Genomic DNA, 17133 nt, shown 5'->3' with positions numbered 1-17133 from the left:
TCTTCTAAACTCTAGTGAATATAGGCCTAGTCGACCCAATCTCTCCTCATACGTCAATCCTGCCATCCCAGGAATCAGCCCAGTAAATCTTCTTTGCACTCCCTCCAAGGCAAGAACATCCTTCCTCAGATAAGGAGACCAAAACTGTACACAATACTCCAGATGTGGTCTCTCCAAGGCCCTGTAAAACTGCAGTAAGACATCCTTGCTCCTGTACTCAAATCCTCTTGCAATGAAGGCCAACACGCCTTCTTAATTTCTTGCTGCACCTGAATGCTTGCTTTCAGTGACTAGTGCACAAGGACACCCAGGTCTTGTTGCACCTCCCCCTTTCCCAATCTATCACCATTCAAATAATAATCTGCCTTTCTGTTTTTACAACCAAAGTGGATAACCTCACATTTATCCACGTTATACTGCATTTGCCCACTCACCCAACTTGTCCAAATCACATTGGAGCCTCCTTGCACACCCTTCACAGCTCACATTCCCCCCAGCTTTGTGTCGTCTCCAAACTTGTAAATGTTACATTTATCTCCCTCACCCAAGTCATTAATATATATTGTGAATAGCTGGGGCCCCAAGCACTGATCCCTGAGGTACCCCACTAGTCACTGCCTGCCACCCGGAAAAAGACCTGTTTATTCCTACTCTCTGTTTCCTGTCTGTCAACCAATTCACAATTCATGCCAGTATAATAGCCCCAATCCCATGTGCTTTAATTTTGCACATTAACCTCTTATGTGGGACCTTATTAAAAGCCTTCTGAAAGTCCAAATACACCACATCCACTGGTTCTCCCTTATCTATTCTACTAGTTACATCCTCAAAAAACTCCAGTAATTTGTTAAGCATGACTTCCCTTTCGTAAACCCATGCTGACTTTGTCCAATCCTGTTTATGCTTTCTAGGTGTTCTGCTATCACGTCTGTTATAATAAACTCTAGCATTTTCCCCACTTAGACAGAGATGAGGAGAAATTTCTTTACTCAGAGGGTTGTGAATCGTTGAAATTCTCTACCCCAGAGGGCTGTGGAAGCTCAGTCATTGAGTATGTTTGAAGTAGAGATCGACAGATTTCTAAATACCAATGACATAAAGGGATATGGGGATAGTGTGGGAAAAAGGCATTGAAGTGGATGATCAGCCATGATCGTATTGAATGGCAGAGCAGGCTCGATGGGCTGAATGGCCTACTCCTGCTTCTGTGTTCCTAAATGGGACAGACTGTAGAGCTCAATGGCATTTCTCCATTAATAATTTGTTAACCCTGTTAAGTACATACCGTTGATCCTGTATTTAAGTGTCTTTCCATTTGCTAGTGGGACTCCTTCAACAACCTGTATGTAACGGAAATAATTGTTAGATAAATCAAATGGCTCATCAATGATTATCACTGAAATTGGAGCAAATGAAAAAGGGAGAAGAAACATGTTTTCATAATGAGCCGTTAGGGGTCTCGTCATAGCTACATATCCATTTTCTATCAAAAAGAACTAACTTTCCTGAATCAATTGTGAATGGACTAACTAGATGTAATTTACCACATAGCTCTTAACCAATTGAGGTAGTTGTCCAATTTTACTCGCCCATGAACATTTCTTCTCATCAAAAAAACATTATAGTGGCGCAGTGGCTGGCACCGCAGCCTCACAGCTCCAGGTTCAATTCTGGGTAGTGTCTGTGCGGAGTTTGCAAGTTCTCCCTGTGACCGTGTGGGTTTTCGCCGGGTGCTCCAGTTTCCTCCCACAGCCAAAGATTTGCAGGTGATAGGTAAATTGGCCATTGTAAATTGCCCCTAGTGTAGGCAGGTGGTAGGGAATATGGGATTACTGTAGGGTTAGTATAAATGGGTGGTTGTTGGTCAGCACAGACTCGGTGGGCCGAAGAGCCTGTTTCAGTGCTGTATCTCTAAATAAATAAAATAAATAAATAAAAGTCAGGGATATCAGGGTGAGAAAATGGGATGCTCTTGCATTTTTGGTATCCACGGTCACCAGCAATCACTCTCAGATCAGGTACAATATAGATTAGATCAAGTATAAGGTACCATCTACAAGGCACAAGTCAGGAGTGTGATGGAATACTCTCCACTTGCCTGGATGGGTGCAGCTCCAAAAACTCATGAAGATCGACTCCATCCAGGACAAAGCAGTCAGTTTGATTGGTACCCAATCCACCACGTTCAACATTCACTCCCTTCACCCCCAACGCACAGTGGCAGCAGTGTGTACTATGTACAAGATGCACTGCAGCAACTCACCAAGGTTCCTTCGACAGCACCTTCCAAACCCACAACTTCTACCACCTAGAAGGACAAGGGCAGCAGATGCATGGGAACACCAGCACCTGCAAGTTCTCCTCCAAGCCACACACCATCCTGACTTGGAACTATATCATCACTCCTTCACTGCCGCTGGGTCAAAAGCCTGGAGCTCCCTTCCTAACAGCATTGTTGGTGTACCTCCACCCCAAGGACTGCAGTGGTTCAAGAAGGCAGCTCACCACCACCTTCTCAAGGGCAATTAGGGATGGGCAATAAATGTTGGCCTAGCCAGTGACGCCTGAATGCCATGAAAGAATTTAAAAAAAAAAAGCTTTCTCTGTGCTGTTTAATATACCATTACCTAGGTACAGTAGTAGCCCTGGGTTTATCCTAGTTCCTTTTTCTACAAATATTGTTATGGTTCAAATGACATTGCCAATTAAATTCAGAACTGAGGGTAGTTTTGTACTGTGGATTTATGCCATCAAGTTTAGGATGAGACTGCCCCAAGCTCCTTTAACGTGCCATAGCTGCAGACTGTATTCTGTTAGTCTCGGCTGGATTTGAACCCTGATCCTGGAGATAAAAGGACAGGATACTAACCTATATGCCATGCAGACCTCCAAATAAGCTGTCTGCACGAAACTTTGCAAGATCCATGTGCTGCAGCACTATGTGCAACAGGGGCAGGAGTGACAAGTCAGGAATAAATCCCTTCAGCTTCCCTGGTTCAGTGTGGGGCTCAATACTTACTAGTCTCATCAGAAATGGATCTATGCCAGCTTGTACTTCCCCCCCCCGCCCCCCATCTGCCCCAAAACTTTCAAGTATCAGAGAGTTGTGTAAGCAAGTCAAATTGTACAACTGACTCACCTACCTTCAGTGGTTATGTTTTGTAAGTCTTTAAAAAAAGGCCACAAAATGCAGCATCTTTTCAGAGAAAGCATCAGTCTAGGCTGCTAAAGCACATCTCTATTTGAGCAACCACAGTGACCAAACTATCCGGACAGCTTCTCTAATTGCAAAAATCAGTTGGAACAGATAAACTGTGAAAGATTTCCTCTAAAACAAGCAGATACATTACAGTCTTATGAACAGACATGGTTCTGTCATTTAAATATTTACACCCCTTCCCCACTGGTACATTGTGGCTGCAGTAAGTACTACTACTGAATATACTGCAGAATTTATGAAGTCTACTGTAAATGTACCACCCAGAACTACTACCTCCATCACCGAGAAGGCCAAGAGCCGTAATATCACCAGATCATTACCTCACTGTCTCTTTGCACACCCCTCACCCTCCCCTGCCACTAACCAAGGTCACAAACCATCCTGACTTAGACAAATCGCTGCCAAGTCAAAATTCTGAAATTCCCCATAGAAGATGATTGTTGCAGCACCGTCACAAGCACAAACCCGCAGTACTTCAGAAAGGCAGCCCATCACCACTAGAGATGGGCAACAAATGTGTCCTTGCCAGCACTGCCCCCGTCCTTATTAAACTTATAAAAGCTCTTATGTTTACCATTATTGTGCCACATCTATTATCTCCCATAATGGAACGAACCTCTCTAGTGAAACCATGGAGATTGTTAAGTAATCAAGGGTTCCCAAACATCAGTTTTATATGAAAGTTCTGATGAAAGGTCACAGACCTGAAACGTTAACTCTGCTTCTCGCTCCACAGATCCTGAGTATTTCCAGCACTTTCTGTTTTTAATATCAGTTTTATATGGTACAGCAATACCCTCATCACGAATGAAGTACAACACAAATATCAAAATAAAAATGGTGTAGTTTCATTTATTAAAAAAAAAGTGAAATATAAAACCCAAAAGAATTGATGCACAGAGTTTTTTTTCACAGAAGGTTTTTGTCCTCTGGCAGGTAACCTGAATGATGTTAGAGTGGAGATTTCCATTGTAGTTAACAGCTTCAAATATTTAAATTCCAGTATAATATTGTCACTAAGATTTGAGTGAAACACAATTGTAGGTGTGTGAAATTTTCATACTATGTCCACTTGAACTGTTTAAAACAAACCGAGTAGTTCAATTATAGCTATTGACCTTTCACATTTGGATTGTGTTTAAAGAATGTCTTTAAGTAAATAATATAGAATTGAATTATTGGTGGTTACCATGTGATGCTTTACTTAAATGTTACTGTGTAGTTTGCAGAAAATGTCACTTTTCCATTTGGTCTCTCAGGGAAATTAAAACAAAATAAAACTCCCACAGACATTGTACGAGTTTGAATCCCAGGGTCACCCTGAGTGAGTGCCCCAAACATGATGAGATTGCTCATGAGCTCTTGGCCAAGCTGTTAGGTTCCTGAGGAGTTGACAGAACACATTCAGAAGGAGTGAAACACCAATATGGTCAATCTCTCCCAAAAAAGAAAATTGCCTAAATTCGGTAATTACACCCACAGTAATCAACAATACAGGGCAATCATACATGGTTTAAAAAACAAGGAAGAGCAACAAATGTGCAACGTTTTGTGGGAACTTCAGAATGGTGCTCTATCTACTCCAAAAGCATTGAGCCATATCCTGAATTACCTTTCCAATGGGCAGTAGGTAGAGCAGAGCCTGAAAGAGGAACCACAGGACAAAGATTCCTAGGGCAGTACTGTTCCACAATGTCTGCAGAGCTGGAATCGGGGGTGGAAAATTCAGAATACTGGCATCATCTACTGCACACATCAACAGCAAGAGAACAAGTGCGGCAGGCAACAAGAACATTATGAAGAAGGCACCTAAAAGAAAAAGGAATGTTAGCTTGCAGCCATCAAAGTAGAATTAGCAAAAGTATATCTTTCACTCTCGGAGTGTCTATAATGTAGGGTTATTCAGATGCTTTTCTGTTGGTAAAGGTTTGGCTAATAAAAACAAATATTTCACCAGAAAGAGAGAGAAAACCTTACACACGAGCCATGTTCTACTTTAATGGTGTAGTTTCACTTACTGTATAGATGCTAGAAAGTAAAGAAAGGGAGCTACAGGGAATCCCAGCTCATTGTACAAGCCAGGATTGTAAGCTCATTTTGTCTCCCAAACCTCTTTAGGAACACCATAGTGTTACAAAAGTTTCAATTTTTTGTCAAAACTTGAGAATCTATATTTTTTAAAAACTGAAAAGGATTCCATGAATGTTGGAATCTTGAAGCAGCTAAACTCTGGGTGTTTTTTTAAAAAAAGGAAGCTCAACAGAAGGTTGACCAGTAAACAAGTTTTTACTGGAAGGTACACTATTTCAAGTAAACATAGCATGGGGTTGTGTTTTGACTTTAAGAACTATTTGCTTATTGACAAGTCAGAATTTATGGTGTCATAGGACTTGTCCCCGGAAAAAGTTGATTTCATTTTGAACTGTTAAAAAAGCCAGCTAATTTGGCTAAAAACAGGCAGTTGGAGTTTGCTTATTGACTTGCCAGGAGAACAGAAGAAATTCCAAACTGTTACATCTTTTTGAAAAATCCCTGTTCTTGAAAAGCAAATCCTGTATCAAGCTGTAATGCTGGCTCCTGCACTTGAAGAAATCCTAAATGTTTGCAGAAACCTTGCATCTTTAAAAGAACTTTGCATCAAATATGTGAGAACTGAAACCTTTATTGCTACACACCTGATGTAAGACGTATGTTTAGTTTAGTTTAATTTAGAGATATAGCACTGAAACAGGCCCTTCGGCCCACCGAGTCTGTGCCGACCATCAACCACCCATTTATACTAATCCTACACTAATTCCATATTCCTACCACATCCCCACCTGTCCCTATATTTCCCTACCACCTACCTATACTAGGGGCAATTGCTAATGGCCAATTTACCTATCAACCTGCAAGCCTTTGGCATATGGGAGGAAACCGGAGCACCCGGAGGAAACCCACGCAGACACAGGGAGAACTTGCAAACTCCACACAGTCGGTACCCAGAATTGACCCGGGTCGCTGGAGCTGTGAGGCTGCGGTGCTAACCACTGTGCTGCCCATTAAGAATGTCAAGAGTTAAATTAGAGGGAGAGATTACACAAACCAGGCTTGTATTCCTGGAATTTGGAAGATTAAAAGATGATTTGGTTGAAGTTTTCAAGATATTAAGTTGAACAGATCGGTTTGATAGAGAGAAACGATTTCTGCGGGTCGGGGAGTCTAGGACTAGGGGGCAGAGTTTAAAAATTAGAGCCAGACCTTTCAGGAAACACTTCTTAAGACTTGTTAAGCCTTCTGTAGCTGAATCTCTTTGAATGTCTACCCAAACAGACTGTTCATCAGCACTGCCTGGAAAGATTCCAAGTGGCAGCTGTCTATTCGCCTTTGGAACACCTTGCCAAAACAAAGGACTTCCTTCCATATCTTCTCTGCAGTCAAAGCTTTTTTTTAATTCCTTCTATTTTTTTGTATCAACTGTAAACAAAAATCCCTTTTTTTCCCCCCGTTTAACCGGTTGTATATGAGTATGTGTGCGAGGGCTAGGATAAAATTAAGAGGCTTTAATATTTCCATTTGTGCGTATGTTTTACTTTATTATTGGTTAAGACTTGGGGTATAATAAACAGACAATTTTGTTGTTTATTAAAGAAACCTGGTTGGTGTGCTTTATTCTGGGGACAAATAGAGTATCTGATTGACTGCTTTGTTAAGTGGGAAAATTTATTAACATGTTGTGACCTGTGGAGAAGTGGGACTGAATTAACAGTGTACTCCTCCCGCCTCAGTTGTAACAATAGCTCCAATGGAACTTCACCCATTTCTACTGCAAACATAAGAAGCAGGAGTAGGTCAAACAGCCTCTCAAGCCTCCTCCGCCATTCAATAAGATCATGGCTGATCTGATCTTGACCTCAACTCCACTTTCCTGTCTGTTGCCCATAACCCTTGACTCCCCTACAGTTCAAACATCTGTCTATCCGAGCCTTAAACAGGTTCATTGACCTAGCCTCCACAGTTCTCTGGGGTTGAGGATTCCAAAGATTCACGACCCTCAAAGAAGAAAGACCTCCCATTAGTTAGCTTTTTCTCTAGTGAGAATGGTTGTTTTAAGTTCCTCCCTCCCTTTTGCCTCCTGATTTACTCCTATTATTGGGATTGCTTTTAGTGTCTTCTACCATGAAGACAGATACAAAATATTTGTTTAAAGTATTATGAACGCTGGACTTTGTAGCATGATTATATTTTTTAAAACTGTGATTTTTGAAGTAGTGTAAGATGGAGTCAGAGGAAACATGTGACCCTTGCTTAAAGACAAGACAGGAATCTTGGTTACCAGGACAACAAGGAACCCAGATCAAAGACCCTTTTGAAAAGCAGAGAATGTAAGGTTAATTCACCTGATGGACAATGGGACTCACTTTCCCAGACTCTCCAATTGCAAACAAGGAGCCAGGGGCTCTGAAAATGCTAATGCGAATTGCAATTGCTAACACCTGGAAACATAGGAAGGCCCGGGTGGTCCTGCTATGGCCAGATTTGTGGGCTCCACATATTGAAAAAGCAAATGACTGTTCTGATTCTGGATAAATTTTACAGATTTGGGAGAAATCTTGAGGCTCTAAGGAAGACTGGAAGACAACAACCAGGGGTAGCAGCCTTGGCAGGGGGGGAGACAGAGAGACAGAGAGAGAGAGAACACCTGCTCTCAGAACACTGATACAGTGAAAGGCTGCAAAGACTTGAACCTGATTTGAAAGTTGAGGTTTGTGGAGAAGGAAAAGACCATAGGGTCACCAGAGATCGCCTTATTCGTGCAAGTCCAGGTCGAAAGTGCTTGGAAGAAGTGAGCAAAGAGGACATTGACTTTGAGAAGGTCTGGTAGATGCAACCCATTGTAACTGGGAGGAGTTTGGGACTTTTAGCTGCAAAGAATTCACTTCAAGGAGGACTGTGTAAAGTGTAAATGTGATGTGAGATTTGCAAGTGCTTTAATAAGTGAAGAAAATACCTTTCTCTGTAATTTGGAGCATTAGATACTTACAAAGCACTATTTAATTAATGATGATTTTTAGTTTAGTTGTTATAATAAAAGTCTTAAACATGGAAGTTTTGTCATGTAATTCGTTAAATTGGTCTGGGGAGCTCATACCTCATGTTTTAACAAACGGTCTCACTGAGATCGTAACAAAAGTCTCTGCCATTAATTTCCCAGTCACTGTGGAGCATCAGGGAGATTGAGTGTGTTTCCCACTTCATATGTTCCAGGAGATGGCAATCCCACCACAATAAGAGTTCAGGATAGTAGATGCGTGGCCATATGGAAGAGGCAGGAGTCTTCAGGGAATAAGCCACTCTCAAACCAGCACTCAGTATTGGAGACTGCTAGGAGTGACGACACCTTGAAGGAGTGCAGTCCAGACCATGGCACCAATAGACAAGGGACTGCACAAGAGGGAACAGCAAAAAGTAGAAATGCAGTCGTTATAGGAGATTCCTTAGAGGACAGACAAACATTTCCGTAACCGTCATTGACAGTCCTGCATGGTATGTTGTCTCCTTGGTGCCAGGGTAAAGGACACCACAGAGTGGGTGTAGAATATAGAGGAACAAATTTGTAAGGAAATTACAGAGAGGTGCAAAAACTATAAAGTAGTTATAATGGGGGACTTTAATTATCCGAATATTGGGATAGTAATAATGTAAAGGGCAGAGAAGGAAAAGAAATTATGAAGTGCATTGAAGAGAATTTTCTGAAAGAGTATATTTCAGGCCCAATAATTTTATATTTTGCTAGATTTAGTTCTGGGGAAACAGGTGGGCCAAGTGTATCGGGGGGAACATTGAAGGACAGTGATCATAGTATCACCAGGTTTACGTTAGCTATGGAAAAGGACAAGGAGCAATTCAGAGTAAAAATAATTAATTGAGAACGGGCCAGCTTCAATGGGGTGGGAACAGATCTGGCCCAGGTAAACTGGAATCAAAGAATGCTGGCAAAACTGTAACTGAACAATGGGCTTTTAAAAAAAAAATTCATTCATGGGATGTGGGTGACGCTGGCCAGGCCAGCATTTATTGCCCATCCCTAATTGCCCTTGAGAAGGTGGTGGTGAGCTGCCTTCTTGAACCGCTGCAGTCCATTTGGGGTAGGTATACCCACAGTGCTGTTAGGAAGGGAGTTCCAGGATTTTGACCCAGCGACAGTGAACGAACGGCGATGTAGTTCCAAGTCAGAATGGTGTGTGACTTGGAGCGGAACTTGCAGGTGGTGGTGTTCCCATGTATTTGCTGACCTTGTCCTTCTAGTTGGTAGAGGTCGGAGGTTTGGAAGGTGCTGTCTAAGGAGCCTTGGTGCATTGCTGCAGTGCATCTTGTAGATGGTACACACTGCTGCCACTGTGCGTCGGTGGTGGAGGGAGTGAATGTTTGGAGATGGGGTGCCAATCAAACGGGCTGCTTTGTCCTGGATGGTGTCGAGCTTCTTGAGTGTTATTGGAGCTGCACCCATCCAGGCAAGTGGAGAGTATTCCATCACATTCCTGACTTGTGCCTTGCAGATGGTGGACAGGCTTTAGGGAGTCAGGAGGTGAGTTACTCGCCTCAGGATTCCTAGCCTCTGACCTGCTCTTGTAGCCACGGTATTTATATGGCTACTCCAGTTCTGTTTCTGGTCAATGGTGGCCCCGAGGATGTTGATAGTGGGAGATTCAGCGATGGTAATGCTGTTGAATGTCAAGGGGAGATGGTTAGATTCTCTCTTGTTGGAGATAGTCATTGCCTGGCACTTGTGCAGCGCCAATGTTACTTGCCACTTATCAGCCCAAGCCTGGATATTGTCCAGGTCTTGCTGCATTTCTACATGGACTGCTTCAGTATCTGAGGAGTCACAAATGGTGCTGAACATTGTGCAATCATTCGCGAACATCCCCACTTCTGACCTTATGACTGAAGGAAGGTCATTGATGAAGCAGCTGAAGAGGACACTACCCTGAGTAACTCCTGCAGTAATGTCCTGGAGCTCAGATGATTGACCTCCAACAACCACAACCATCTTCCTTTGTGCTAGGTATGACTCCAGCCAGTGGAGGGTTTTCCCCTGATTCCCATTGACCTCAGTTTTGCTAGGACTCCTTGATGCCATACGAGGTCAAATGTTGCCTTGATGTCAAGGGCAGTCACTCTCACCTCACCTCAAGTTCAGCCCTTTTGTCCATGTTTGAACCAAGGTTGTAATGAGATCAGAAGCTGAGTGGCTCTGGCGGAACCCAAACTGAGCGTCACTGAGCAGGTTATTGCTAAGCAAGTGCCACTTGATGGCACTGTTGATGACACCTTCCGTCACTTTCCTGGTGATGGAGAGTAGGCTGATGGGGCGGTAATTGGCTGGGTTGGATTTGTCCTGCTTTTTGTGTACAGGACATACCTGGGCAATGTTCCACATTGCCGGGTAGATGCCAGTGTTATAGCTGTACTGGAACAGCTTGGCTAGGGGCGCGGCAAGTTCTGGAGCACAGGTCTTCAGTGCTATTGCCAGAATATTGTCAGGGCCCATAGCTTTTGCAGTATCCAGTGCCTTCAGTCGTTCCTTGATATCACACGGAGTGAATAGAATTGGCTGAAGTCTGGCATCTGTGATGCTGGGGACTTCAGGAGGAGTATGAAATGGGTCATCAACTCAGCACTTCTGGCTGAAGATTGTTGCAAATGCTTCTGCCTTATCTTTCACACTGATGTGCTGGGCTCCCCCATCATTGAGGATGGGGATATTTGTGGAGCCACCTCCTCCAGTTAGTTGTTTAATTGTCCACCACCATTCACGGCTGGATGTGGCAGGACTGCAGAGCTTAGATTTGATCCGTTGGTTATGGGATCGCTTAGCTCTGTCTATTGCATGCTGCTTACGCAGTTTGGCACGCAGATAGTCCTGTGTTGTAGCTTCACCAGGTTGACACCTCATTTTGAGGTATGCCTGGTGCTGCTCCTGGCATGCCCTCCTGCACTCTTCATTGAACCAGGGTTGGTCTCCTGGCTTGATGGTAATGGTAGAGTAGAGGATATGCCGGTCCATGAGGTTATAGATTGTGGTTGAGTACAATTCTGCTGCTGCTGATGGCCCACAGTGCCTCATGGATGCCCAGTTTTGCATTGCTAGATCTGTTCGAAATCTATCCCATTTAGCACGGTGATAGTGCCACACAACATGATGGACGGTACCCTCAATGTGAAGGCGGGACTTCGTCTCCACAAGGACTGTGCGGTGGTCACTCCTACCAATACAGTCATGGACAGAAGCATCTGCAGCAGGCAGATTGGTGAGGACGAGGTCAAGTATGTTTTTCCCTCGTGTTGGTGCCCCCACCACCTGCCGCAGACCCAGTCTAGCAGCTATGTCCTTTAGGACTCGGCCAACTCGGTCAGTAGTGGTGCTACCGAGCCACTCTTGGCGATGGACATTGAAGTCCCCCACCCAGAGTACATTTTGTGCCCTTGCCACCCTCAGTGCTTCCTCCAAGAGCTGTTCAACATGGTGGAGTATTGAGTCATCAGCTGAGGGAGGGCGGTAGGTGGTAATCAGTAGGTGGTTACCGTGCCCATGTTTGACCTGATGCCATGAGACATCATGGAGTCCGGAGTCGATGTTGAGGACTCACAGGGCAACTCCCTCCCTGCTGTATACCACTGTGCCTCCACCTCTGCAGGGTCTGTCCTGCCAATGGGACAAGACATACCCAGGGATAGTGATTGCAGTGTCTGGGACATTGTCTGTAAGGTATGATTCCGTGAGTATGACTACGTGAGGCTGTTGCTTGACTGGTCTGTGGGACAGCTCTCCCAACTTTGGCACAAGCCCCCGATATTAGTAAGGAGGACTTTGCAGAGTCGACAGGGCTGGGTTTGCCGTTGTCGTTTCCGGTGCCTAGGTCGATGCTGGGTGGTCCGTCTGGTTTCATTCCTCTTTATTGACTTTGTAGCGGTTAGATACAACTGAGTGGCTTGCTAGGCCATTTCAGAGGGCATTTAAGAGTCAACCACATTGCTGTGGGTCTGGAGTCACATGTAGGCCAGACCAGATAAGGACAGCCGATTTCCTTCCCTAAAGGACATTAGTGAACCAGATGGGTTTTTACAACAATCGACAATGGTTTCATGGCCATCATTAGACTAGCTTTTAATTCCAGATTTATTAATTGAATTCAAATTCCACCTTCTGCTGTGGTGGGATGTGAACCCATGTCCCCAGAGAAATACCCTGGGTCTCTGGGTTACTAGTCCAGTGACAATACCACTACGCCACCGCCTCCTTCAAAGAGGAGATAGTTCAAGTACAGTTGATGTATATTCCCACGAGAGGGAAACAGTTGGACAAACAAATCTAGAGCTCCCTGGATGACAACAGTCATGGAGAGAAGATAAAGCAGAAAAAAAAGGGTGCACATGACAAATGTCAGGTGGATAATAACATTGAGAACCAGGCTGAATATAATTCTGAGGGGAAGTGAAAAAAGATTTAGAGTCAGAGTCGTACAGCATAGAAACAGGCCCTTCGGCCCACCGCGTCCATGCCGACCATAATACCTATCTCTACTAATCTCACCTGCCTGCATTAATTCCATATCCCTCTATGCCTTGCTCATTCAAGTACCTGACCAGATGCCTCTTAAATGTCGGTACTGTTCCTGCCTCCACCATCTCCTCAGGGAGCTCATTCCAGATACCCACTATTCTTTGTGCGAAAAATTTACCCCTTTGAACCCCTTTCAACTTCCTCCCTCTCACCTTAAATCTATGCCCTCTAGTTTTAGTCACCCCTACCATGGGAAACAGACTCTGGCTATCTACCCTATCTATGCCTCTCATAATTTTACACACCTCTATCATGTCCCCTCTCAGCCTCCTTTGCTCCAGGGAAAACAGACCCAGACTATCCAATCTTTATAACTCAAGCCCTCCAAACCAGGCAACATCATTGCAAATCTTTTCTGCACCCTCTCTAGCTTAATCACATCTTTCCTGTAGTGCAGCGACCAGAACTGCACACAGTACTCCAAATGCGGCCGAACCAACATTATGTAACTGTAACATGACGACCCAACTCTTCTACTCAATGCCTCGGCTGATGAAGGCAAGCATGCCGTCCGCCTTCTTCACCACCCTGTCTACCTGTGTTGCCACTTTCAGGGAACTATGTACTTGCACCCCAAGGTCTCTCTGCTCAACAACACTCCCCAGGGCCCTGCCATTCACTGTTTTGTCCTGCCCTGGTTTAACTTCCCAAAATGTATCACTTCGCACTTGTCTGCGTTAAATTCCATTTGCCACTCCCTTGCCCACTTTCCCAGTTGATCTATATCCTGTTGTAACCTTATATAACCTTCTTCACTGGCAACTATACCACCAATTTTGGTGTCATCTGCAAACTTACTAATCATGCCCCCTACGTTCACATCAAAGTCATTAATATATATGACAAACAACAGAGGGCCCAGCATCGATCCCTGAAGCACACCACTGGTCACCGGCCTCCAATCTGAAAAACAACCCTCCAGTACCACCTTCTGCCTCCCATCACCAAGCCAATTTTGTATCCAATTTGCTAGCTCACCCTGGATCCCATGTGTTCGAACCTTCTGGACCAGCCTACCACACGGGACCTTGTCAAAGGCCTTGCTAAAGTCCATGTAGACAAGGTCCATCGCCCTGCCCTCGGCAATCCTCTTGGTCACCTCCTCGAAAAACTCAAATTCGAGAGACATGATTTCCCATGCACAAAGCCATGCTGACTATCCCTAATCAGACCTTGCCTTTCCAAATGCATATTAATCCTGTCTCTCAGAATCCCTTCCAATAACTTTCCCACCACTGATGTAAGGCTCACCGGCCAGTAGTTCCCTGGCTTATCCCTGCTGCCCTTCTTAAATAAAGGCACAACATTAGCTATCCTCCAGTCTTCAGTACCTCACCCGTGGCTAACGATGATACAAATATCTCTGCCAGCAATCTCCTCCCTTGCTTCCCATAGCATCCTAGGATACACTTGGTCAGGCCCTGGGGATTTATCCACCTTAATGCACTTCAAAACCTCCAACACCTCCTCCTTTGTAATGTTGATATGCTCCAAGATATTGCTGTTCCTTCCCTCGAACTCACTAGCTTCCAAGACCTTCTCCACCCTAAATACAGACGAGAAGTATTCATTTAAGACTCCGCCCATTTCCCGTGGCTCCACACATAGATTACCACACTGATCCTTAAGGGGACCTACTCTCTCCCTAGCGACCCTTTAACTGTTAATATACTTATAGAATCTTTTAGGATTCTCCTTTATCTTATCTGCCAGGGAAATCTCATGGCCCCTTTTCGCCCTCCTAATTTCCTTCTTAAGTGTAGTCCTACATCCCCTATACTCCTTGAGGGACTCGCCTGATCCCAGCTGCCTATACCTGACATATGCCTCCTTCTTTGTCCTGACCAGACCCTCAATATCCCTCGTCAACCAAGGTTCCCTAAACTTGCCAGCCTTGCCCTTCCATCTAACACGAACATGCCGGCCCTGAACTCTTCCTATCTCACTTTTAAAAGCCTCCCACTTGCCAGACGTCCCTTTACCTGTAAACAGCCTTTCCCATTCAACGTTTGAGATTTCCTGTATAATGCCATCGAAATTAGCCTTCACTCAATTTAGGACTTGAACCTGAAGACCAGTCCTATCCTTTTCCACAGCTATTTATTTATTTAGAGATACAGCACTGAAACAGGTCCTTCGGCCCACCGAGTCTGTGCCGACCAACAACCACCCATTTATACTAATCCTACATTAATCCCATATTCCCTACCACATCCCCACCATTCTCCTACCACCTACCTACACTAGGGGCAATTTACAATGGCCAATTTACTTATCAACCTGCAAGTCTTTAGCTGTGGGTGGAAACCGGAGCACCCGGCAGAAACACACGTGGTCACAAGGAGAACTTGCAAACTCCACACAGGCAGTATCCAGAACTGAACCCGGGTCACTGGAGCTGTGAGGCTGCGGTGCTAACCACTGTGCCGCCCAAAGAATTGAGGGTTTCTATAGAACCTTTTAATCCAAGATTTACCAATTGAACTCAAATTTTACCATCTGTCATGGGATTCGAACCCACCACCTCTCCTAGACATCTACTGTAGATTCCAATGAAAGTGCCACTTGCTACAAGGGAGACTTGTATCTTGAAGCTAATATAGTTATGGTCACTGGTCCCAAAGTGCTCCCCCACTGACACATCAACCACCTGCCCATCCTCATTTCCTAAGAGGAGGTCAAATGTAGCCCCTTCTCTAGTAGGGCCATCCACATACTGCTTCAGAAAACTATCCTGGACGCACTGAACAAATTCTTCCCCATCTGATCCCTTAGCACTAAGGCATTCCCAGTCAATATTAGGGAAGTTAAAATCACCGACTATTACAACCCTATAATTCCTACACCTATCTGTGATTTCACTACATATATGCTCCTCCAATTCCCTCTGACTATTGGGGGGCCTATAGTGTAATCCCATCAAAGTGATCACCCCTTTCTTATTTCTACGTTCCCCCCGGGATATCCTCTCTAAGTACTGCCGTGATGTCCTCCTCTCTTACCTCCACCTCTGTCACGCCGGAAGCATCGGTACCCCGGAACATTGAGCTGCCAGTCCTGCCCATTCCTCAACCACGTTTCCGTAATAGCGATAAATATCCCAATCCCATGTACCGATCCATGCTCTGAGTTCATCCGCCTTACCTGTAAGGCTTCTTGCATTAAAGTAAATGCACTTTAGCCTACCAGACCTTTCACGCTCCCTGTCCTGCCCCTGCCCGGCCTGCCTACTGGACTTGCTTGCTTTAACCTCTACATTTGCCTCAACTATCTCATCGGAGACTACTACTTTGGGTCCCACCCCCCCCTTGAGAAACAAAGAGACAGTACGAGAAGAGACTGGCAGCTAACATAAAAGGGAATCTAAGTTTTCTATGGCACATAAATAGTAAAAGGAGTGAGGCCGATTCCGGACCAAAAAGGGGATTTATGCATAAAGGCAGGGGGCATGGCTGAGATATTAAATGAGTACTTTGCATCCGTCTTTACCAAGGAAGATGTTGCCCAAATCATAGTGAAAGAGCAAGTAGTTGAGGATGGGCTAAAAATTGATAAAGGGGAGTTATTGGATGGACTGATGGTGCTTAAAGTTGATAAGTTACCAGGGCCAGATGAGATGCATCCAAGGATACTGAGGGAAGTAAAGATGGAAATTGCAGAGGCACTGGCCGTAATCTTCCAATCCTCCTTAGATATGGGGGTGGTGCCGGAGGACTGGAGAATTGCAAATGTTTGAACCCATGTCCAAAAATGGGTGCAAGGACAACTCAGCAACTACAGCCTAGTCAGTTTAACCTCAGTGGTAGGAGAGTTTTTTAGAAACAATCATTCAGGACAAAATTATTGGTCACTTGGACAAATGTGGATTAATTAAGGAAAGCCAGCATGGATTTGTTAAATGCAAATGGTGTTTAACTAACTTGCTTGAGTTTTTTGGTGAGGTAAGAGAGAGTGTTGATGGGGGTAATGTGGCTGATGTGGTGTACATGGACTTCCAAAAGGCATTTGATCATGTGCCATGGAACAGGCTTGTCGGCAAAGTTAAAGCCCATAGAATAAAAGGGACAATTGCAGCATGGATATGAAGTTGGCTGAATGACAGGAAACAGTAGTAGTGAACAGTTGTTTTTCAGACTGAAGGAAGATATATAGCAGGGGTTAGCAGGGCACCGTTTCAAAACTTGGAAGTATTGTGAAGTGTGAGGAGGATAGGGATAAACTTCAAGAGGACTTAGACAGGCTGGTGGAATGGTCAGATAAGTGACAGATGGAATTTAATATCAGGAAGCGTGAGGTGATGCATTTT

At 44.5% G+C, this 17133-nt stretch overlaps 1 protein-coding gene across 2 annotated transcripts in view; it reads right to left on the bottom strand.

Annotated features, from left to right (window-relative positions):
• lbr (lamin B receptor) overlaps nt 1–17133 on the bottom strand; it is a 105050-nt gene that overhangs the window by 22995 nt on the left and 64922 nt on the right. For both annotated transcript variants that reach the window (XM_068028262.1, XM_068028266.1), the window contains exons 6-7: nt 4833–5029; nt 1286–1340 (exon numbers count right to left, since the gene is read on the bottom strand). In XM_068028262.1, the coding sequence (XP_067884363.1) occupies nt 1286–1340; nt 4833–5029 (252 nt within the window). The remainder of the gene's footprint in view (nt 1–1285; nt 1341–4832; nt 5030–17133) is intronic.

Source organism: Heterodontus francisci, chromosome 3, assembly GCF_036365525.1.
Source record: "Heterodontus francisci isolate sHetFra1 chromosome 3, sHetFra1.hap1, whole genome shotgun sequence".
NCBI lineage: Eukaryota > Metazoa > Chordata > Chondrichthyes > Heterodontiformes > Heterodontidae > Heterodontus > Heterodontus francisci.
The sequence above is the reverse complement of the archived record's forward strand: the minus strand, read 5'-3'. Positions and strand labels throughout refer to the sequence as shown.